At 43.9% G+C, this 24,773-nt stretch overlaps 1 protein-coding gene across 1 annotated transcript in view; it reads left to right on the top strand.

Moving 5' to 3' along the window:
• Positions 1–768: 768 nt before the first annotated feature.
• Positions 769–24,773, top strand: part of mov10l1 (Mov10 like RISC complex RNA helicase 1) — a 34,006-nt gene continuing 10,001 nt past the window's right edge. Inside the window, exons 1-15 of the mRNA XM_059502600.1 lie at positions 769–934; positions 1,737–1,924; positions 3,028–3,187; positions 9,876–9,988; positions 18,006–18,193; positions 18,487–18,627; positions 19,704–19,907; positions 20,858–21,058; positions 21,262–21,376; positions 22,250–22,427; positions 22,870–22,940; positions 23,550–23,641; positions 23,709–23,767; positions 24,123–24,199; positions 24,273–24,339. Coding sequence (XP_059358583.1) covers positions 835–934; positions 1,737–1,924; positions 3,028–3,187; positions 9,876–9,988; positions 18,006–18,193; positions 18,487–18,627; positions 19,704–19,907; positions 20,858–21,058; positions 21,262–21,376; positions 22,250–22,427; positions 22,870–22,940; positions 23,550–23,641; positions 23,709–23,767; positions 24,123–24,199; positions 24,273–24,339 — 1,954 coding nt within the window. The 5' untranslated portion in view covers positions 769–834. The remainder of the gene's footprint in view (positions 935–1,736; positions 1,925–3,027; positions 3,188–9,875; positions 9,989–18,005; positions 18,194–18,486; positions 18,628–19,703; positions 19,908–20,857; positions 21,059–21,261; positions 21,377–22,249; positions 22,428–22,869; positions 22,941–23,549; positions 23,642–23,708; positions 23,768–24,122; positions 24,200–24,272; positions 24,340–24,773) is intronic.

The raw sequence follows: 24,773 nt of genomic DNA, 5'->3' as shown, positions 1-24,773 counted from the left end.
GTGAGTTTAAGAGATTTAACAATGAGCTAAATCTCAGCAAGGAAGACATCAAATCAAGGTAACATATTGAGATATTTGTTTTTGTGAATATTTTTTTATTATTATTATTTTTGTAATGCATCACAAAGAAATGAACAGCAGAATCAATAGCATGGTCGCTGCCAGAAAAATATAGAAATCAATATCTCAGCAAAAAATAAAATAAAATCCTAAAAGAAGATAAATGAAAAGCTTAGTTCTCCCAAAGAGATTTAATCTGTTTGCAGTGGTAGGATAAATGAAGTAAAGTTTCTTCCTCAACTCTGCAGAATACACACATAAGTTCTAGAGATAAAAAAAAGCAAACCAGCGTTTCTTTCTTTGGACAGACATTATGCAATGTATCTCTCTTATTTTATTATAAATGCAGAGTTTTTCCGCGAGTAACCATACTTTATTCCAATGAATATTATAAAGAAATTGGTCCATAGAAATGTATCCTGCACTACCAGTGAGATGTTTAATGCTTTTAATTGGGTTTTTTCTGCTCATAGAGCCTGCATTTATTTGATCAGTTTATATATACATTTGTAATATAATGTATATACAATATAATGTAATATAGCTAAAACATAGCCTTTGATGTTTATTTGAAATGTGTTATTTTTCCGTAACGTTAGCGGCAGCAGTGTGTTTTGATCGTCACGTGCTGATCGCGTTGGTTATCAAGCGTCTCTACGTCACGCGTGCTGACGTTATCTGGCTGTGTGTGGACAGGTAAGTGGTTCACCTGGCGCTCTGAATGCTAGTCTGTGGCTGTGTCTGATCGAGCGGTGTGTGTCGCAGACAGCAGTGATGGTGAGTGTCGTGCAGGGCTGGATGTCACGGCTGCTGTCTCCGCTGTGGCGCCGGGCGCAGGAGCTCGATGAGCGGCGAGAGGATCCACGCTTCGACGGTCAGTGCGTCACACGTGTCTGAGACACTGCAGCAGGAAAAAGACGGGCTTTGCCTTTAAATTATATAGATTAACTAACAAGGTTGGACAAATCTCATTCAAATCGCTGCACAGATTTTACCAGCTAAAGGTTTAAATCAGACACAAGCTGAAACTGAAGTGCAGTCTTCTGTTGTCCTCAAACAGCTGTTTTCCATCGATTCTCTAATGTTCTTAATCTCAAAGTGCACTCTTTGCTTTTAAGGATGTACTGTTTGGCTTCTTTAATTAATATAAATCCAGGGACATCCGTACTTACGAATAGGCAGGTCGTAATCATGAAGTCAGGTGCGTTCGAGTCATTCTGGTCAGAACACGATGCCTATTTAACTTTTCTACATAAAATTCAACGATTTTTGATTTTACAATAATTAGTGCTGCCAAACGATTAGTTGTGATTAATCGCATACAAAATAAGTTTTTGTTTGCATAATATATGTGTGTGTTCTGTGTATATTATGTTTATATAAATACACACAATATTCTTAAAAACATTTACATGTCTATATTTATATTAATATAATTCATATTATCAATAATTTTCTTTAGTGCCGTCAAATGATAAATCGCATCCAAAATAAAAGTTTTTGTTTACACTGTGTAAGTGTATGTACTGTGTATATTTATTAAGTATATAATACACACACAGTTTAAAGAAAAGTTAGAGTTTCCCACTCGTAATAACCAGTTTGTGTTGGTGTTCATGTGCGTGTAACTCGTAAACATGATCTGTCTGATGATGTGAAGACACCTGTGTGTGCAGGTGAGGCTCAGATCCGGCAGGTGCAGACAGGTGTGGTGACTCATCTGTGTGTGGATTACGGCCTGATCGATCACAGCGTGTATTTCACATCAGGAGAGGTGCTAGGAGGAGTCGTGCTGTGTGTGGGAGACTCGGTGCAGGCGCTGGCCGTGCGGGACGGAGCCCACGGACACTGGAGGGCACTCAGGGTGAGACCAGGACACAATCATCAATAACAGCCACAAACCACCTGCTGTTGAGCTCAAGATCATTAGACACCAGTGAACGCTTTCTAACTGAGCACATCATTTCAGAAGAGAGGGGAATGTAATAACTCTTCTTGCTCTTAAAGGGATAGTTAACCCCAAAATGGAAATTCCGTCATTAATTACTCGGCGTCATGTTGTTTCACACCTTCAGGACACAGATTAAGATATTTTCAGTGAAATCTGAGAGCTCTCTGACCCTCAGTAGACAGCAGAGCGACTGAAACGTTTACAGGTCTAGAAAAGTAGTTAGGACATTGGTTAAAATAGTCCTTGTTTCATCAGGGTTTCAACTGTAAAAACTTTTTGTGCAAATAAAACAATATAATCAAAAATATCCTGATTTGTGTTCCGAAGATAAAGAAAGGTCTTAAGGGTTTGGAACGACATGAGGGTGAGTAATTAATGATTGAATTTTTGTTTTTAGGTGAACTATACATTTAATTGGCTGTTAGTGTTTAAAACGGCAAACAGTTTTCAGTTTCATCTAACATATAACTCAACATTAACAGTTACCATCTTTATACTAATATGAAGGCCTTTGATAACATATCTGTGAAAAAAATATTGACCGTTAAGCCAGAAGAAGACTGTTGTTTAACATTTTAAACAAAGAAAAAAAAATCTTTGACGGATGTTGTCTCCGATGAGGTCTAAATATATGCAAATACAAAAACTAATAAAAGTAGGTAATTATATCCGAAAACACTGCTCTCTAAGCAACTAGGGATTGCACAATCCTGTTAATGCGTAAATATGACCGGGTGATCGAATATTGTTTGCTGAAGAGTTACTAAAAGTGTTTGTGTTTGTGCAGGTATATAATATTTGAATCTTAAAGCTTGTAAATTAATTATCAATAGCAACAGGCAGAGTTTAAAAATAAATGTGTAGCAAATTACTTGACTTCCAAAACAATTTTCAAATGACATGCCAAGGCAAGCTCATTCATTTAATCTCAAAAGCACTAATATTGTGTGCATCTCTTATTACTGGAGTACATTCCTAAAAAGTAAACCGTGTCCATGTTTTCCTGTTGTTTTGAGGTGGAGCGGCACAAGGACGCCTGGGACAGCGCAGGATCAGAGACGCTTGCTCTGGAGTCTGACAAACTCCGGCCTCTGATTGGAACAGTGACGTCATGTGATCGAGATGGAGGATACATCAACCAGACGACATATTTCCCACGATCAGCTCTCTGTGAAGGTCTGAATCAGTGGCTTTAATGCTTTAATGATCAGCAGTCTACTATTTAACATTTAAATTACAAATCGCCTCGTTCTGGACTGATGCTGCAACTTTGTGTCATGACAGAGATCAATACATGTGAACACAACGGCCCGTGTCAATGACTCACTCATGCCCAAACTCATAGGAATTTATTTCTTCTGTAACACAAAAGAACATCTTTGTAGTAGCTTTTTTTTTGTCAGTTGTAGTCAATGGGGTCCACTGATTGAAGCTCCAAAAGAACCATTAATGTGAAGAAAAAGTAATCCATGCAGACATAATAACTTGCTGTGATGAACAGAGAAATATCACAGTATTTATAACTTAGCCTCCTACTAACACACTGGCGAGTAAAATCTGAGAATTTATTAGCCATCGGCTAGTTTTAGACATCATTTAATCACCCAGAGAGAAGATTTAGTCGCATATGCAAGTGATTTACTTGCAATGTAGAGGGTTAGCGATGAACAGAGAAAAAATTCTATTCACTCTTACTTCTATTCACTGAGGTTACATAATGTCAAACATCTTTTAATTGCTTGCACTAATTAACACGGTCACCAACCAAATTAAATCCGTATCAACATAATTTGATATTTGCATTCACGCAGCAAATAATGTTATAAGATTAATCTTTGTTGCTGCCAAATGCAACTGTTCTGCAATTGTTTTGTTGAAATGGAACACTAAAAATGGTCCATTAATATAATTAACTTATTGTTGATTGAACTGGTGTATAAAATCATGTGCAATCTATATTTGAAAAATATTATGAAAATTAGCACTCATGTCACGCTTTAAACAAAACTGATTGCGTTAAAAAACAACATTCATTAGGAAAACGGTGTCAATAATGCAAAATGATTGTTAAAGGCAGTTCATCATTGAATTTAGTTATGTCATCTCTGTTCAGTTAAATAGTGTCTGTGCATTTGTGCATGTATCCCTCTGATCTGGACACAGACTGGATCTGGTGGCTACGGTGACCTCGGAACAAGAGAGAAACAGACAAAATTAGCGTAGATGCCAGGTAGCAGGTACATCGGGTGTTATGGGAAGTGTTTCCGGTTCCGGTTTACCTAATTAATGCAGCCTAAAAATCCTTTAACGGATTTGGATAATAAAAGCATATTAGTATGTTATGTGTATGCCAGGTTAAATAGATGGGTCTTTAATCTAGATTTAAACTGCAAGAGTGTGTCTGCCTCCCGAACAATGTTAGGTAGGTTATTCCAGAGTTTAGGCACCAAATAGGAAAAGGATCTGCTGCCCGCAGTTGATTTTGATATTCTAGGTATTATCAAATTGCCTGAGTTTTGAGAACGTAGCGGACGTAGAGGATTATAATGTTAAAGGAGCTCATTCAAATACTGAGGTGCAAAACCATTCAGGGCTTTATAAGTAATAAGCAATATTTTAAAATCTATGCGATGCTTGATAGGGAGCCAGTGCAGTGTTGACAGGACCGGGCTAATATGGTCATACTTCCTGGTTCTAGTAAGAACTCTTGATGCTGCATTTTGGACTAGCTGTAGTTTGTTTACTAAGCGTGCAGAACAACCACCCAATAAAGCATTACAATAATCTAACCTTGAGGTCATAAATGCATGGATTAACATTTCTGCATTTGACATTGAGAGCATAGGCCGTAATTTAGATATATTTTTGAGATGGAAAAATGCAGTTTTACAAATGCTAGAAACGTGGCTTTCTAAGGAAAGATTGCGATCAAATAGCACACCTAGGTTCCTAACTGATGACGAAGAATTGACAGAGCAACCATCAAGTCTTAGACAGTGTTCTAGGTTATTACAAGCAGAGTTTTTAGGTCCTATAATTAATACCTCTGTTTTTTCAGAATTTGGCAGTAAGAAATTACTCATCATCCAGTTTTTCATATCGACTATGCATTCCATTAGTTTTTCAAATTGGTGTGTTTCACCGGGCTGCGAAGAAATATAGAGTTGAGTATCATCAGCATAACAGTGAAAGCTAACACCATGTTTCCTGATGATATCTCCCAAGGGTAACATATAAAGCGTGAAGAGTAGCGGCCCTAGTACTGAGCCTTGAGGTACTCCATACTGCACTTGTGATCGATATGATACATCTTCATTCACTGCAACGAACTGATGGTGGTCATATAAGTACGATTTAAACCATGCTAATGCACTTCCACTGATGCCAACAAAGTGTTCAAGTCTATGCAAAAGAATGTTGTGGTCAATTGTGTCAAACGCAGCACTAAGATCCAATAAAACTAATAGAGAAATACACCCACGATCAGATGATAAGAGCAGATCATTTGTAACTCTAAGAAGAGCAGTCTCAGTACTATGATATGGTCTAAATCCTGACTGGAAATCCTCACATATACCATTTTTCTCTAAGAAGGAATATAATTGTGAGGATACCACCTTTTCTAGTATCTTGGACAGAAAAGGGAGATTCGAGATTGGTCTATAATTAACTAGTTCTTTGGGGTCATTTTTTTGATGAGGCTTAATAACAGCCAGTTTGAAGGTTTTGGGGACATATCCTAATGACAATGAGGAATTAAAAATAGTCAGAAGAGGATCTATGACTTCTGGAAGCACCTCTTTTAGGAGCTTAGATGGTATAGGGTCTAACACACCTATTCTTAACCATAGGGCCGCGGCCCACTCTTGGGCCGTGAGCACCACCTGGAGGGTCGCAAAAAAACTTTACGTTTTTCACCTGTGGGCCGTGAGGGCCGCGGGACCAAACAAGTTATCAATTGAAGACACCAGGATGACCACTGTTATCCATGAGACAGTTACAATACACCATCCCACCACTAGTGGCAGTAATGCCTCAGTTGTTAAAAAAAAACGCTAATAACCAGAAGAAGACACTCAGTCAACCGTAGCATGAAGCAAAGGTTACGCCTGCTTCACCCATAGATTTCACCCCTGATTTCCACTGCACACGTCTGCGGCGCGTTATGGCTCCGACGTGGTTACCGGAGCTAATCGCGGACACTCTAGTCTATGCTTGTTTACACCAGACATTCTGCGGCACTTTTCAAAAGCGTGCCAGAAGTAGCTCTCCACACCGCTTCGCTAAAGATAGGCACCTAGTCTATTTCTGACGCACCCCGCGTCCAAACTGCACAGCAAATACAAAATAGAGGTTAAAAAAATAATGTGCATTTCAAAATAAACACCCTGTGCAGTAGGGCTGGGCGATATACAAAAAAAAATGATATCTCGATATTGTCAAATTTTTACGATATTCGATATATATCTCGATATGTTTGCATTTAAATAATAAAAAATAAAACATGATTTTCTTTTGCCCATTAAAAAAAAAAAAAAAAAAACATTTAGATTAAACAGCTAATTTAAGCAGTTAAAAAATCTAGACCAAGAGATCACTTACTGCTTTTTATTAATGAATACATGTAGGCCTATATGTAACTGAAGCAGTGCAAATTAAGTAACAGTTACAGAAAGTGCATTCTGTCAACTTTTTAGTGCATGCAATTCACAATTTAAACTATGCAACTGGGATAAGTATTTTATTTTAATTTTTTAACAAGTTTTTAAGCTAAGAACACAAGTCTGTCAACTGTCTGGTTTTAAGAGAAGCTCTGTGGCATGAAACTATGTTCCTACTGACACTAAAAACCCTCTTAGATGGGGAGCTAGTTGCTGAAGCACATAGCTATTTCTTATATATAAATATATATAAATGAATACCAAAGACTTTTGCATTCTCTCTGTCTATATTATGGAAACTGGTAAACATATCAGTGAAATTCCCCAATAGTAATTCCAAATGGCCATAGCCTATGTTTCTCTATTCAAACATCAGCGGTCGAGTAAGTGCATTTATTTTGCGATCACAAATGCAAACAATACAGTTGAGATCTCACGACAGAACACAGACCGGCTGAACGACGCTTTCATTAGATCGCTCAATTCCAGCTTGTTAGTGTTTTCAGATTACCGTCAGCGGCTCTTTCGCAATGAGGAGTGAGCGCGTGTGCATGGTTGCCAGATTGCTTAAAATAAGCAAACACGGGGCAGAAAATGTATCCTTGTAACAGTGGAGCTCTGATTCGGAGATTTAAACTCTTGTTATCTGGCAACCGCTATCATTACAGCTCTCGTAGTAGAGGGGCATAAAGCAGTCAGCAGTTACAGGTTCCTTTTTTGGACATTCGGCGCGTTCTTTTGGGAAAGTATGCTTGAATTTGAAATATTCGATATTCCCGATATATTCAAATTGTACATCGTCGTCAAAATTATTACGATAGTATCGCTAATATTCGATATATCGCCCAGGCCTACTGTGCAGACTCCCAATTGTATTTTACATTACTATATTCATGCAGCCAGAAATAGATGACAAGAGGTTCATCCTTAAAGTTGAAAAACCTCACATTATATGACACCACAGATCCTTTATACAAGGACAATTAAAAAAAAAAAAAGGAAGTGGTGTGGAGTTTAACTGCAAGAGTTGCATGACTGGAATAAACATAATTAAACCGGACAAAGCATTAACATTTAGCCAACCATGTTAGATCACACAGAAATCAAGAAAAACAATGTTGGACCATAGGCTGTAGTGTTGGACAGGCAAATCACGTGGTCTCGCGAATCCTACCGCTGTGCTTCTGATCCGCCTGTACCGAGTCTATTTTTGCTGTGCTGCACGCGCTGAATTACACACATACTCCGTCTGAAGTGCGTATGCATTGCATGTTTTGTTTTACGCACCCATGGTAAAGGATTCCAGCGTTCACACTGCATGCGGCTGAGGTCTGTCAGTGCGCCTATATTTTTTTCATTTGCACTTTTTCAATTCTCATTTACAACTTATTTAATTTGAAAAATAATATTTTGAATTTATTTTAGCAAAACATTTTGTTTTAGTAAAATCTGTCAAATCCTACTGACTTTTTTGTGTTAATATGCCTGACTTGAGCCTTTTAATTTTGTTCTTGATGCAGATTGATTTGTTCCTTGAATGGTAGTGTGTTTGACATCTTGTTTTATGTGCAGGTTTATATACACATGAATAATAAACTGTTAAACTGCAAGTGGATTTCATTTAGTTATTGAATACAAATCAAACCAAGGCTGAGATCAATAAACCAATACAGTGCTAATATTTGATTGGGCCCTGGGCCACTTTGTACTGTAAAATTTGGGCCCCGACATCAAAAAGATTAAGAACCCCTGGTCTAACATACATGTTGTTGGTTTAGATGATTTAACAAGTTTATACAATTCTTCCTCTCCTATAGTAGAGAATGAGTGGAACTGTTCCTCAGGGGGTCTATAGTGCACTGTCTGATGTGATACTGTAGCTGACGGCTGAATGGTTGCAATTTTATCTCTAATAGTATCGATTTTAGAAGTAAAGTAGTTCATAAAGTCATTACTGCTGTGGTGTTGGGAAATGTCAACACTTGTTGATGCTTTTTTTGTTAATTTAGCCACTGTATTGAATAAATACCTGGGGTTATGTTTGTTTTCTTCTAAAAGAGAAGAAAAGTAATCGGATCTAGCCGTTTTTAATGCTTTTCTGTAGGATAGGTTACTTTCCCGCCAAGCAATACGAAATACCTCTAGTTTTGTTTTCCTCCAGCTGCGCTCTATTTTCCGGGCTGCTCTCTTTATACCATTATACCATGGTGTCAGACTCATGTCATATTTAACTACACTGTTATTATAAACTAGGGCTGCACAATTAATCGGATTTCTAATCGCAATTACAATTATGGATGCCACAATTACGTAATCGTTCAAAAAGGCAATAATCGTTCAAAGTCCACTTATGTTATTCGGAGTTCTAAAGATGTGTTTTTCTTTCTACAGGTTATCTTAAGGGTTTTTCCATACATATTTTTATATATATTTTTTTATTATTTGTATTTAAAGGAGGATTAAATCCAATGAATAGTTGACATTTGAGGCGTAGTACTATAGAAAAGTTTTTCAGTTTAAATTGTTTTCAGCCTTCATTAAAAACATGACATGAAGTTGCTTCAATGGTATAAACATCATTCAATGTAAATTGTGTTGATCATAATTAATCAGAATTACAATTTCAAGTGAATAATCGACAATTATGATTTTGTCATTATCGTGCAGCCCTATTATAAACGCAAAAAGCACACTCACACAGAGGAGAACTGGCCCCCCAACTGAGCCTGGTTTCTCCCAAGGTTTTTTTCTCCATTCTGTCACCGATAGAGTTTCGGTTCCTTGCCGCTGTCGCCTCTGGCTTGCTTAGTTGGGGTCACTTCATCTACAGCGATATCGTTAACTTGATTGCAAATAAATGCACAGACACTATTAAACTGAACAGAGATGACATCACTGAATTCAATGATGAACTGCCTTTAACTATCATTTTTGCATTATTGACACTGTTTTCCTAATGAATGTTGTTCAGTTGCTTTGACGCAATGTATTTTGTTTAAAGCGCTATATAAATAAAGGTGACTTGACTTGACAGGGGTAGTTTATATATTGTATTTTGGGGCATTTTTTATTTGGTGGATTTTCTGACTTTTTGCATGATGTTATTTTATGTAACAGAGGAAAAACAGAAATCTGACCCAGACCTTGGGGGACAGATTTAGAGGTAGGAAAGCTGTGTTTAACAGAGTGAGTGTGTGTTTCAGGGTTCGAGCCGGTGAAGGGCGACTGGGTTCTGGCGCAGTATTTCGTCTGTCCATCAGAATGGAGCAGTCAGGCTCGAGCTGTTTCTCCGCTGAGATACCGGCGCATGGACGGGGTCAGTCACGACCAGCTCTCAGTGATGACCTGTGTCCATCAGTCTAAATCACAAGACCTCTTTCTAGAGCTGGCCGATAAATCAGTAATGATAATTATCACACGATATACATTTCCTCGATATACGACAACAAGTTTGAAAAATATTTGATAAAATGTTTGAGGCAAAGGCAGAACAAAAGAGCAGTGTTGCCAACTTGGTATTAAATTTAGTAATACTTCACACTACCCTAGCAACGTCTTTGTCCAAAAAGCACCTAGCAACAAATTTTGCCATTTGTAACATTTATTTGGCAATTTTTATCAGCTTTTCAATAATGACTGGAAACGTGTAAAGAATTCAAAAACCAAGAGTTTGTTGTGTTTCGATCATATAGAATAGTTTAAAACCCCAGTTAACCGGTTTACAATTTTGCCTTTAAACTGGAAAGAAATAAAAATTTGATCTTTATGGTAATGATTATGGATATTAAGCGATAATTGTTAACTGATGAAATGTCCCGACCCTAGCTCTTTCCTGAATGAGCAGTGTGTGTGTGTGCGTCTCAGACAGTGCTGTGTGTGTGTGCGTCTCAGACAGTGCTGTGTGTGTGTGCGTCTCAGACAGTGCTGTGTGTGTGTGCGTCTCAGACAGTGCTGTGTGTGTGTGTGCGTCTCAGACAGTGCTGTGTGTGTGTGTGTGTGCGTCTCAGACAGTGCTGTGTGTGTGTGTGTGTGTGTGTCTCAGACAGTGCTGTGTGTGTGTGTGCGTCTCAGACAGTGCTGTGTGTGTGTGCGTCTCAGACAGTGCTGTGTGTGTGTGCGTCTCAGACAGTGCTGTGTGTGTGCGTCTCAGACAGTGCTGTGTGTGTGTGTGCGTCTCAGACAGTGCTGTGTGTGTGTGTGCGTCTCAGACAGTGCTGTGTGTGTGTGTGCGTCTCAGACAGTGCTGTGTGTGTGTGTGCGTCTCAGACAGTGCTGTGTGTGTGTGTCTCAGACAGTGCTGTGTGTGTGTCTCAGACAGTGCTGTGTGTGTGTGTCTCAGACAGTGCTGTGTGTGTGTGTCTCAGACAGTGCTGTGTGTGTGTGTCTCAGACAGTGCTGTGTGTGTGTGTGCGTCTCAGACAGTGCTGTGTGTGTGTGTGCGTCTCAGACAGTGCTGTGCGTCTCAGACAGTGCTGTGTGTCTCAGACAGTGCTGTGTGTGTGTGTGTGTCTCAGACAGTGCTGTGTGTGTGTGTGTGTGTGTGTGTGTGTCTCAGACAGTGCTGTGTGTGTGTGTGTGTGTGTCTCAGACAGTGCTGTGTGTGTGTGTCTCAGACAGTGCTGTGTGTGTGTGTGTGTGTGTGTCTCAGACAGTGCTGTGTGTGTGTGTGTGTGTGTCTCAGACAGTGCTGTGTGTGTGTGTGTGTCTCAGACAGTGCTGTGTGTGTGTGTGTGTCTCAGACAGTGCTGTGTGTGTGTGTGTGTCTCAGACAGTGCTGTGTGTGTGTGTGTGTCTCAGACAGTGCTGTGTGTGTGTGTCTCAGACAGTGCTGTGTGTGTGTGTGTGTGTCTCAGACAGTGCTGTGTGTGTGTGTGTGTGTCTCAGACAGTGCTGTGTGTGTGTCTCAGACAGTGCTGTGTGTGTGTGTGTGTCTCAGACAGTGCTGTGTGTGTGTGTGTGTGTCTCAGACAGTGCTGTGTGTGTGCGTCTCAGACAGTGCTGTGTGTGTGTGCGTCTCAGACAGTGCTGTGTGTGTGTGCGTCTCAGACAGTGCTGTGTGTGTGTGTGCGTCTCAGACAGTGCTGTGTGTGTGTGTCTCAGACAGTGCTGTGTGTGTGTGTGAGTGTGTTGTGTCTCAGACAGTGCTGTGTGTGTGTGAGTGTGTTGTGTCTCAGACAGTGCTGTGTGTGTGTGTGCGTCTCAGACAGTGCTGTGTGTGTGTGTGCGTCTCAGACAGTGCTGTGTGTGTGTGTGCGTCTCAGACAGTGCTGTGTGTGTGTGTGCGTCTCAGACAGTGCTGTGTGTGTGTGCGTCTCAGACAGTGCTGTGTGTGTGTGTGCGTCTCAGACAGTGCTGTGTGTGTGTCTCAGACAGTGCTGTGTGTGTGTGTCTCAGACAGTGCTGTGTGTGTGTGTCTCAGACAGTGCTGTGTGTGTGTGTCTCAGACAGTGCTGTGTGTGTGTGTCTCAGACAGTGCTGTGTGTGTGTGTCTCAGACAGTGCTGTGTGTGTGTGTCTCAGACAGTGCTGTGTGTGTGTGTCTCAGACAGTGCTGTGTGTGTGTGTGCGTCTCAGACAGTGCTGCGTGTGTGTGTCTCAGACAGTGCTGTGTGTGTGTGCGTCTCAGACAGTGCTGTGTGTGTGTGCGTCTCAGACAGTGCTGTGTGTGTGTGCGTCTCAGACAGTGCTGTGTGTGTGTGTGCGTCTCAGACAGTGCTGTGTGTGTGTGTGCGTCTCAGACAGTGCTGTGTGTGTGTGTGCGTCTCAGACAGTGCTGTGTGTGTGTGTGCGTCTCAGACAGTGCTGTGTGTGTGTGTGCGTCTCAGACAGTGCTGTGTGTGTGTGTGCGTCTCAGACAGTGCTGTGTGTGTGTGTGCGTCTCAGACAGTGCTGTGTGTGTGTGTGCGTCTCAGACAGTGCTGTGTGTGTGTGTGAGTGTGTTGTGTCTCAGACAGTGCTGTGTGTGTGTGTGCGTCTCAGACAGTGCTGTGTGTGTGTGTGCGTCTCAGACAGTGCTGTGTGTGTGTGTGCGTCTCAGACAGTGCTGTGTGTGTGTGTGCGTCTCAGACAGTGCTGTGTGTGTGCGTCTCAGACAGTGCTGTGTGTGTGCGTCTCAGACAGTGCTGTGTGTGTGCGTCTCAGACAGTGCTGTGTGTGTGCGTCTCAGACAGTGCTGTGTGTGTGCGTCTCAGACAGTGCTGTGTGTGTGCGTCTCAGACAGTGCTGTGTGTGTGCGTCTCAGACAGTGCTGTGTGTGTGCGTCTCAGACAGTGCTGTGTGTGTGCGTCTCAGACAGTGCTGTGTGTGTGTGTGTGTGCGTCTCAGACAGTGCTGTGTGTGTGTGTGCGTCTCAGACAGTGCTGTGTGTGTGTGTGCGCGTCTCAGACAGTGCTGTGTGTGTGTGTGCGTGTCTCAGACAGTGCTGTGTGTGTGTGTGCGTCTCAGACAGTGCTGTGTGTGTGTGTGCGTCTCAGACAGTGCTGTGTGTGTGTGCGTCTCAGACAGTGCTGTGTGTGTGTGTGTGTGCGTCTCAGACAGTGCTTTGTGTGTGTGTGCGTCTCAGACAGTGCTGTGTGTGTGTGTGCGTCTCAGACAGTGCTGTGTGTGTGTGCGTCTCAGACAGTGCTGTGTGTGTGTGTGCGTCTCAGACAGTGCTGTGTGTGTGTGTGCGTCTCAGACAGTGCTTTGTGTGTGTGTGCGTCTCAGACAGTGCTGTGTGTGTGTGTGCGTCTCAGACAGTGCTGTGTGTGTGTGTGTGTGTGTGTGCGTCTCAGACAGTGCTGTGTGTGTGTGTGCGTCTCAGACAGTGCTGTGTGTGTGTGTGTGCGTCTCAGACAGTGCTGTGTGTGTGTGTGCGTCTCAGACAGTGCTGTGTGTGTGTGTGCGTCTCAGACAGTGCTGTGTGTGTGCGTCTCAGACAGTGCTGTGTGTGTGTTGTGTCTCAGACAGTGCTGTGTGTGTGTTGTGTCTCAGACAGTGCTGTGTGTGTGTGTGCGTCTCAGACAGTGCTGTGTGTGTGTGTGCGTCTCAGACAGTGCTGTGTGTGTGTGTGCGTCTCAGACAGTGCTGTGTGTGTGTGTGCGTCTCAGACAGTGCTGTGTGTGTGCGTCTCAGACAGTGCTGTGTGTGTGCGTCTCAGACAGTGCTGTGTGTGTGCGTCTCAGACAGTGCTGTGTGTGTGCGTCTCAGACAGTGCTGTGTGTGTGCGTCTCAGACAGTGCTGTGTGTGTGCGTCTCAGACAGTGCTGTGTGTGTGCGTCTCAGACAGTGCTGTGTGTGTGCGTCTCAGACAGTGCTGTGTGTGTGCGTCTCAGACAGTGCTGTGTGTGTGTGTGTGTGCGTCTCAGACAGTGCTGTGTGTGTGTGTGTGTGCGTCTCAGACAGTGCTGTGTGTGCGCGTCTCAGACAGTGCTGTGTGTGTGTGTGCGTGTCTCAGACAGTGCTGTGTGTGTGTGCGTCTCAGACAGTGCTGTGTGTGTGTGTGCGTCTCAGACAGTGCTGTGTGTGTGTGCGTCTCAGACAGTGCTGTGTGTGTGTGTGTGTGCGTCTCAGACAGTGCTTTGTGTGTGTGTGCGTCTCAGACAGTGCTGTGTGTGTGTGTGCGTCTCAGACAGTGCTGTGTGTGTGTGCGTCTCAGACAGTGCTGTGTGTGTGTGTGCGTCTCAGACAGTGCTGTGTGTGTGTGTGCGTCTCAGACAGTGCTTTGTGTGTGTGTGCGTCTCAGACAGTGCTGTGTGTGTGTGTGCGTCTCAGACAGTGCTGTGTGTGTGTGTGTGTGTGTGTGCGTCTCAGACAGTGCTGTGTGTGTGTGTGCGTCTCAGACAGTGCTGTGTGTGTGTGTGTGCGTCTCAGACAGTGCTGTGTGTGTGTGTGCGTCTCAGACAGTGCTGTGTGTGTGTGTGCGTCTCAGACAGTGCTGTGTGTGTGCGTCTCAGACAGTGCTGTGTGTGTGTTGTGTCTCAGACAGTGCTGTGTGTGTGTTGTGTCTCAGACAGTGCTGTGTGTGTGTGTGTGTCTCAGACAGTGCTGTGTGTGTGTGTGCGTCTCAGACAGTGCTGTGTGTGTGTGTGTGCGTCTCAGACAGTGCTGTGTGTGTGTGTCTCAGACAGTGCTGTGTGTGTGTGTCTCAGACAGTGCTGTGTGTGTGTGTGCGTCTCAGACAGTGCTGTGTGTGTGTGTGTGCGTCTCAGACAGTGCTGTGTGTGTGTGTGTGCGTCTCAGACAGTGCTGTGTGTGTGTGTGCGTCTCAGACAGTGCTGTGTGTGTGTGTGTGTGTGTGTGAGTGTGTTGTGTCTCAGACAGTGCTGTGTTGTGTCTCAGACAGTGCTGTGTGTGTGAGTGTGTTGCGTCTCAGACAGTGCTGTGTGTGTGTGTCTCAGACAGTGCTGTGTGTGTGTGCGTCTCAGACAGTGCTGTGTGTGTGTGCGTCTCAGACATTGCTGTGTGTGGGTGCGTCTCAGACAGTGCTGTGTGTGTGTGCGTCTCAGACAGTGCTGTGTTGTGTCTCAGACAGTGCTGTGTGTGTGAGTGTGTTGCGTCTCAGACAGTGCTGTGTGTGTGTGTCTCAGACAGTGCTGTGTGTGTGTGCGTCTCAGACAGTGCTGTGTGTGGGTGCGTCTCAGACAGTGCTGTGTGTGGGTGCGTCTCAGACAGTGCTGTGTGTGTGTGGTGCGTCTCAGACAGTGCTGTGTGTGTGTGTGCGTCTCAGACAGTGCTGTGTGTGTGTGTGCGTCTCAGACAGTGCTGTGTGTGTGTGTGCGTCTCAGACAGTGCTGTGTGTGTGTGTGCGTCTCAGACAGTGCTGTGTGTGTGTGTGCGTCTCAGACAGTGCTGTGTGTGTGTGTGCGTCTCAGACAGTGCTGTGTGTGTGTGTGCGTCTCAGACAGTGCTGTGTGTGTGTGTGTGTGCGTCTCAGACAGTGCTGTGTGTGTGTGTGTGTGCGTCTCAGACAGTGCTGTGTGTGTGTGTGTGTGCGTCTCAGACAGTGCTGTGTGTGTGTGTGTGCGTCTCAGACAGTGCTGTGTGTGTGTGTGTGTGCGTCTCAGACAGTGCTGTGTGTGTGTGTGTGCGTCTCAGACAGTGCTGTGTGTGTGTGCGTCTCAGACAGTGCTGTGTGTGTGTGTGTGTGCGTCTCAGACAGTGCTGTGTGTGTGTGTGTGTGCGTCTCAGACAGTGCTGTGTGTGTGTGTGTGCGTCTCAGACAGTGCTGTGTGTGTGTGTGTGTGCGTCTCAGACAGTGCTGTGTGTGTGTGTGTGTGCGTCTCAGACAGTGCTGTGTGTGTGTGTGTGTGCGTCTCAGACAGTGCTGTGTGTGTGTGTGTGTGCGTCTCAGACAGTGCTGTGTGTGTGTGTGTGTGCGTCTCAGACAGTGCTGTGTGTGTGTGTGCGTCTCAGACAGTGCTGTGTGTGTGTGTGCGTCTCAGACAGTGCTTTGTGTGTGTGTGCGTCTCAGACAGTGCTGTGTGTGTGTGTGCGTCTCAGACAGTGCTGTGTGTGTGTGTGCGTCTCAGACAGTGCTGTGTGTGTGTGTGTGCGTCTCAGACAGTGCTGTGTGTGTGTGTGCGTCTCAGACAGTGCTGTGTGTGTGTGTGTGTGCGTCTCAGACAGTGCTGTGTGTGTGTGTGTGTGCGTCTCAGACAGTGCTGTGTGTGTGTGTGAGTGTTGTGTCTCAGACAGTGCTGTGTGTGTGTGTGCGTCTCAGACAGTGCTGTGTGTGTGTGTGTGTGCGTCTCAGACAGTGCTGTGTGTGTGTGTGTGTGCGTCTCAGACAGTGCTGTGTGTGTGTGTGTGTGCGTCTCAGACAGTGCTGTGTGTGTGTGTGCGTCTCAGACAGTGCTGTGTGTGTGTGTGCGTCTCAGACAGTGCTGTGTGTGTGTGTGCGTCTCAGACAGTGCTGTGTGTGTGTGTGCGTCTCAGACAGTGCTGTGTGTGTGTGTGCGTCTCAGACAGTGCTGTGTGTGTGTGTGTGCGTCTCAGACAGTGCTGTGTGTGTGTGTGTGTGCGTCTCAGACAGTGCTGTGTGTGTGTGTGTGTGCGTCTCAGACAGTGCTGTGTGTGTGTGTGTGTGCGTCTCAGACAGTGCTGTGTGTGTGTGTGAGTGTTGTGTCTCAGACAGTGCTGTGTGTGTGTGTGCGTCTCAGACAGTGCTGTGTGTGTGTGTGTGTGTGTCTCAGACAGTGCTGTGTGTGTGTGTGTGTGTGTCTCAGACAGTGCTGTGTGTGTGTGTGTGTGTCTCAGACAGTGCTGTGTGTGTGTCTCAGACAGTGCTGTGTGTGTGTGTGCGTCTCAGACAGTGCTGTGTGTGTGCGTGTGTCTCAGACAGTGCTGTGTGTGTGTGTGTGTCTCAGACAGTGCTGTGTGTGTGTGTGTGTCTCAGACAGTGCTGTGTGTGTGCGTCTCAGACAGTGCTGTGTGTGTGCGTCTCAGACAGTGCTGTGTGTGTGTTGTCTCAGACAGTGCTGTGTGTGTGTGTCTCAGACAGTGCTGTGTGTGTGTGTCTCAGACAGTGCTGTGTGTGTGTGTCTCAGACAGTGCTGTGTGTGTGTGTGTGTGTGTCTCAGACAGTGCTGTGTGTGTGTGTGTCTCAGACAGTGCTGTGTGTGTGTCTCAGACAGTGCTGTGTGTGTGTGTGCGTCTCAGACAGTGCTGTGTGTGTGTGTGCGTCTCAGACAGTGCTGTGTGTGTGCGTGCGTCTCAGACAGTGCTGTGTGTGTGCGTGTGTCTCAGACAGTGCTGTGTGTGTGTGTGTGTCTCAGACAGTGCTGTGTGTGTGTGTGTGTCTCAGACAGTGCTGTGTGTGTGCGTCTCAGACAGTGCTGTGTGTGTGCGTCTCAGACAGTGCTGTGTGTGTGCGTCTCAGACAGTGCTGTGTGTGTGTGTGTGTGTGCGTCTCAGACAGTGCTGTGTGTGTGTTGTGTCTCAGACAGTGCTGTGTGTGTGTTGTGTCTCAGACAGTGCTGTGTGTGTGTGTGTTGTCTCAGACAGTGCTGTGTGTGTGTGTGTTGTCTCAGACAGTGCTGTGTGTGTGTGTTGTCTCAGACAGTGCTGTGTGTGTGTGTGTTGTCTCAGACAGTGCTGTGTGTGTGTGTGTGTTGTGTCTCAGACAGTGCTGTGTGTGTGTGTGCGTCTCAGACAGTGCTGTGTGTGTGTGCGTCTCAGACAGTGCTGTGTGTGTGTTGTGTCTCAGACAGTGCTGTGTGTGTGTGTTGTGTCTCAGACAGTGCTGTGTGTGTGTGTGTGTTGTCTCAGACAGTGCTGTGTGTGTGTGTGTTGTCTCAGACAGTGCTGTGTGTGTGTGTGTTGTCTCAGACAGTGCTGTGTGTGTGTGTGTCTCAGGTCACTGTGAGTGTGCTGCACGGCCGCAGCGGTGTCGTGGAGGACAGTGTGTTCTTCTGTCTGGACTCTCTGATCGTGCCGCCGGGCTTCAGACCCGCTCGTGGAGATGTGGTGAATGTGGTGGTGGTGGAGAGCAGTCAGTCGCTGTACTGCTGGAGAGCTCTGTGTATGACGCCCGTCCAGCGCAGGTGACCCTCACTTACTGTACAGGAACAGATCTGGAGAGATGATGCACCTCAGTGAATGGGTGCCATCAGAATAAGAGTTCAAACAGCTGATAAAACCATCACAATAATCCACAGCACTCCAGTCCATCAGTGAATTTTAATTTGATAGTCTTAATGAAATCTTTCTTATTCTACATGGGTGGACTGGTATAGTGAGAACAGTTTGTCGTATCGGTGGAGGCAGCTTTATAAATGACTGCTTGCAGTCTCAGTGTTAACAGTATTGGTTGTGTTTCTCCGTGTGTCTCTGACAGTGGAGACGCCTCGGGGGTCAGTATGCCAGACGATGAGGTGCAGAGATTGCTGGAGAATAAGGGAGGGCTCCAGGTCAGCCAGGAAAGCCACTTCGGCTCTCTGTTACTGGGAGAACGCAAGGAGCTGCAGATCTGGATCCAGTGAGTTCACACATGTACACCTTCAGTCTGGAATACACTACAGCTCTTTAAATCTAAACCAGTTTTACTACACTAGGCATTAGGGCTGTCACTTTTAGTTCGAATATCGATTGCACAATCGATCTGATTTTTTCAAGATATTTAAAAATATTTGCTGCTTAGTTTAAAAACTGCTAGGCCTACTTGTATAAAATTGCGTTTTGAGAGAAAAAAACATAGCAGGCTATAGACGGTGCATTTTCCTTATTACATTCAGAAATAATGCAGGTGAATAAAGTACAATGTTTACAAACATTATAAACACAACTAGGCTAATTTAATTCCCTTCTCTCCACAACAAAACCTTTGCAGTTAACAGTATTTGGGCTAAAGCCAAAACAAATTAATGTAAAAGTGAAATTGAATCATACTTCTCTCATTCTGCGCTAATCCAAATGTTTCTATAACCAAAACATCTTTATCACAGAATTGAGTGGGGCACGAGTGAAAGTTTTTTTTTTTTTTTTAAGCTGCATTTAAGATCCACTTTGCTCCTAAATCTGAGAGGACACTCCTCTGATCTGGATGAAATTATATTATTTATGATGTAAACTATAGGCTTTGTGCTTCACTTGCATTATTGACATAAAATGTGTGAGTAATGACCTGCTTTTAATTAATTTAAAGTTTGACAAATTCACAAAAACTAAGTGGATTCTTATTTTATTATTACAATAGTAATTATATTAGTAGTGATAATATTTCTGTCACAATATCTTCAAGTTAAACTGAACTTTTATTTTGACGGGTTGCCATGAATACCTGTGCATGTGTGATCTGAGGCTAGTTTTACTCGAGTGAAACGTTAAAATGCTGATGAAGTGCCTCTCAGAGCAGTTCTGGAGATGTTGTTCATGTGTTTATGAAGCGACGGCAGACGTATGTGTAGTAAACAAAACCACGTGTCTGTACCATTCTACAGTAAGTTCAGTGTTTATGACAGGATTCAGTGTTTTGGGCGTCACAGAATGAATGCATAGGGCCCTGGAGCTGTAACCCTGAGCCGCTTCTCTCTCGTTCTGTGCTGCTGGACTCAGGAACAGCGGCTCTGAGCGCCAGCGACTGAAATGCTGTGAGCTCGCCGGATGGGACTCGGCTCAGCAGTTCTGCCTGAGATCGGTGTTTCTGAAGGACAGAGCTGCAGGACGCCCAGCGGAGGACGGTAATGATGACGAGACGGAGCAGATGCTGGAGATGAAGCCTGGGGAGAGAGCGTCTGTGAGCGTCTGCTGTCAGGCCAGGCGAGGGTTAACATGCACTCATCACACTTCAGCAACACTCCTGCTTATAAAGAAGAAGCTTTTGATTAAGGCTGCATTCAAATAGAGATCAAATATAGAGAAAAAACCCCCAGTAATATTGTGAAATATTATTACAATTTAAAATAACAGTTTCTATTTTAAAATGTTAAAGTGTAATGTATTTCTGTGATGCTCCGTTGTATTTTCAGCATCATTCCTCCAGTCTTCAGTGTCACATGATCTTCAGAAATCATGAAAATATGATTTATTATCAGTGCTGGAAACAGTTGCTAATTTTATTTATTTTTAGCCTTTTTTCAAGACTTTGCTGAATAAAAGTAAAAAGAACAGCATTTACATCAATTTAACACATCCTTGCTAAATAACAGCGTTCATGTGTTTAAATCCTTTAAAAACGATATGCTGATCCCGAGCTTTTGATTGGCGGTGTATGTCCTGTGTGTTTCACATCGAGGCAAACTCAACTCACTTCTGAGCTCAGAACAGGTCACCTGTGGGATGTGCTTGGATCCCGTGAGAAAGTGTTTTTAAGAGTAGATAAAGGACTGGTTGTTTCAGTAAGTTTTGTGTAGTATTTTCTTTACTCTTTGATTCAAAAACTGTCTAAAAAGGGTAATATTTTATGTATTTGAGCTGTGAGATGAAGAGAAAGGGCAAACTTTTTTGGATTTTAGGTCGGCGTTGTCATCTGATCAGCAGATATAGACTTTAATAGCCTTCATAACACTTCATATTTTATAACATGGGATTTCGACCAAATATATTCAATCTTGATTTTTGTAAAATTTTGGAACAAGATTTTGTGTGTGTGTGTGTATGTATGAAGCAAATATCTTTAAAATAAATTCCATGTGGTGTGTATGCCCCTCGATCCCCTTCTCACCTGTTTGCATCTCTGAAGTGACACTGTGTGTGTGTGTGCGCTGCAGGACTCTGGGTCGCTCCTCGGAGCTGCTGCTCCTGCACTTCTCCTCCTTCAGCATCGGGAGACGTCTGGAGGTGTGTGTGAGCAGCACAGAGGAGAGTCTCCTCAAACCCAGCGCCCCGTACACCGCTCCATCAGCTCCACCACAGCAGCAGCATCCGCCCCTGCAGGTGCTCACAGTCACCGCCCCGCCGGCACCCATCAGGTGACACCACACACACACACACACACACACACACACACACATCACTGATTCTGGCCCCAGATGCTTTTCCTTTCCTGCTAGTAATAAAAAAAGTGTAATAATGGATCCAGTGTCCTCGAGCACAGGTTTTGTTCAGAGACCGATCTAAAGCTAAAAGTGCAGCAGATCCTGAGTGGTAACTGTTCTTGTCCTGGTTTCCTCAGACTTGCACGGCGTCATCTCCCAAACTTCCTGGGGAACTACAGTGTTCCTCCGGCTCTCAGAGATTGTGTGGAGGGTCAGAGAGACGTCCTGATCGCACAGCCGGCTCTGGCCGAGGTACTGCTCCTCACTGCTGCGTCTCACACACATTCATGACATCATCGCTCCTGGGGGGAAACCAGTCAGATTCAGTGCTTTCACTGGGTTCAGTTTAATGGTTAAAGCACCTCTGTTTTCATGCAGTGTACCACGGCTCTACGTGAATGAAAACATCCTGCAGAGGTTTGAATCTGAACGTGCTGCGTATATGAAGTAAAATAATGACATGATGAAAATGAAATCAGACCAATCACTGCAGATTAACGTCACGCAAATCAGGGGTTTGGAAAAATAATAAATTGAGCGAATAAGGTACAAATTAATGCATATAAGACATGAAAGTGTTTTTGACCTCGCATGCTTCTCAACCTGGTAATATGAACCTTTCATAATAGGGGCACTTTAATTACTATTTCAGTAATCTGAAAGCATGTCTAATTTAAATCATGAAATATGTACAATTTAACACATGCTTTGTGTGTAACAAATATAATGCGGTGTGACCAGTCCAGAGTGCTGCGCCAACTCGTGTAGATGGGGGAAAAACACTAAAACCCACAAGTTAACATTTCAATATAAAAATCTTCTTTCTATTTGAACAGTTACACAAGATATCATGCTTTTGTATTTTCATATTGGCCTGTTGAAAATCTGTCCGTACAACATTGACCCAATTTATTAAATAGTTGGTAATTGTTTGATTGTTGTGATGTGCATGAAACCGCGTATAAACTCCGAGCTCAAGTTAAAGAAGCTCATCTGGCGTCTCATAAACTTTTCTTTTTTCTTCTTCAAAGCAGTAAAGTCAGATATTTGGTTGGATGCCCCCAGACTCCCAGCATTGGTTGAATGTAATGCATCTCTGTAAGGTGTCTGTTGTGTGTTTGGCAGCCGTTGAGTCTGTCGTGGATGCTGCCGCGGTTCTCGGCTCTGCTGTGGCTGGAGGAGCTTCAGGCCGAGAGCGAGATCCGAGAGTTCAGTCTCACCGGCGCCATCCTCAGGAGAGGAGCGGTGTATCTGCACCTGGAGGTGCCAGGCCTCGCCGAGGGCCGGCCCAGTCTCTTCATCGGTCAGGACACGCTCGCTCTCAATCTGGGGTTGGGTATCAACAGCCTGTTCATGTCTCGACTGGTTCCAGATTTACAGTTTCTGGTGTTCAGTAACACACATTTCTGTTCCGCTTAATGATTCCTGCGTTCACAGTTTAATGTGATTTTAAACGAGGAAGAGAAATAACTTAAACGATACTCAACCCTGTCTACACCTTCACTGTTTAATGTGTATGCATTTACACAACAAAACTGATTAGAAGAATAGTTCACTCATTAGCAGGACAAATCCTGAAACAGAGATACAACTGATAGGAGGATGAGTGCATGCTGAAATAATAAATCATTTTTGCACTAACTATTCCTTTAAAGAAGGAACAACTGTTATCATTGGTGATGCATAAAAAGAGAAGATAACTGCATGTTTTTGTGAGAGCTGATGGTGTTGTTTTCCTCCTGTAGGTGATAAAGTTGTTCTGAAGAAGCCCTGCAGTGGAGGAACTGTGATTGAGTACATCTGTTATGTGATGGAGGTATCAGACACGTTTCTACATTAACTTTGAGTTTCCCATCTCAAACGGAGCGGAGTCTTAACTGCTGCATGCACTGCACAACATCAGTATTTTCCCCAGTATCGGTGTTGTTTTCCAATAGTTAAACATCCATAAATTAAGATGTATTTCTTGAGATGCAAAATGAATATATAAAGTCTTGCTTCATAGAAACTTCACAAAATGAAGTGAGTCTATGCTTAAAACAAGAATTAGTTTTTCAGTCAAAAAGACATCTTTAAGTCATTTTGCTTCTCAATATCTTGACTTTAGAATGTTTTAAATTCAGTTTATTGCTTAAATGTGTCCCTGGGGCACAAAACCAGTCATAAGGGCCGATTTTGTGAAATTGAGATTTCTACATCATCTGAAGCTGAATAAATGATCTCTCCAGTGATGTGTGGTTTGTTCGGAGGACAATATTTGTCTGAGATACAACTATTTGAAAATCTGGAATCTGAAGGAGTCAGATTCCATCAGTTGTTTGTTGCAGACCCATGTGAATCTCCTCTTGTGTTGGGTCATTGTGAGGAAGTGTTGTGTGATTGATTGACAGCTGTCAGTCACATGTTCTGTGCATCGCTCTCACAGATCAGTGACGAGGACGTGAGTTTACGAGTGAACGCTGAATTTCAGAACAACTACCTCGGAGAACCTCTGGACGTGGAGTTCACCTTCAACAGGTGCGCTGCTCGCTTGAGCTTCTGGAAGCTGTGATGTCATGATTTACCCAGAACCCTCTCTGTCCAGGCTGACCATGAGGAGGTGCCACTGTGCTCTGGAGCAGAGCAAACACTTCGGAGACAACAGTAAGAACACACTTCAATAGAAAATGTGACCTGTGCTGGCAAAATGAGTCACAATGAGCAGATTTATCATAAAGACCTTCAAAATGATGTTATGATGGAATCAGAGCTACACTCATTTGAAGTCAATGTAGTGAGCAGAAATCAGCTCGGAGAACACCGTTGAAGTTTTCTGAAGGTTGTTGCAGACTCTTCTTCAAAACGGTCTTAGTCTCTCTCTAATGAGCTGACGAGTTGAATCGAGTGTTAGATGAGCCGAGTGTGCTCTCTCAGTGTGCCAGCGCGGGTCACAAGCGAAGGATCTTGAGTGTGTTTGGACGGAGCAGCAGTAGTTGAGGTTTGTTGTGTGTGGGTTGAGTTCTGTTTCCCAGCATGCTCTTGCTGCAGCCGCCTCAGTGGAGCGGAGAGTGGAGTGAAGAGGATCTTCAGGAGGAGGTGACCATCATCATCATCATCATTCATTCATCAGTGTGTGGTGCGTGTGTGTTTGACCAGTGTCTGTCATCAGGAGAGTGAAGCCGGCTCGTCCACACGGACCGCAGAGATGGTGTCTGTGGCCACACAAACTAAACCAGGTGACCCCATCCTTCACGTGTCACGTAATGAGAGGTTTGATTCATACATGCTTCACAGAAGTAATCGCACTGACCACGGTCCATGAAATCCCTCATATAGACATGAATCCAGTCATCTCTACAGCGGAATAAAACACAGAGAGAGACGTTTAAACTGAGGAAACCTGAACAATGCATGGTTTATCGGTGTTCTTCAAGCAGTCTTGGGTATTTTTATAAGGATAAAGTAGGTTTATAACAAAATTCATCCGGAAATTTCAAACTAGATTTGATTAAGTGGTATTTATTGCATCGGTCATACAAGACTTACTCGTGCATTTTTGCTTAAAGGTGAAGACCGTACTCCATGCATGTTCTGCAAGATTCCCCTTCTGTCAGACATATTTAGTAGACTGTCCTGCTTTTAATGCATGTAGAAAAGTCTTGAGCTCAAT

This window comes from Carassius carassius, chromosome 20 (assembly GCF_963082965.1).
Source record: "Carassius carassius chromosome 20, fCarCar2.1, whole genome shotgun sequence".
In the NCBI taxonomy this organism is placed as follows: Eukaryota; Metazoa; Chordata; class Actinopteri; order Cypriniformes; family Cyprinidae; genus Carassius; species Carassius carassius.
Note: the sequence above shows the minus strand (reverse complement) of the source record. Positions and strands in the feature narration are given on the sequence as shown.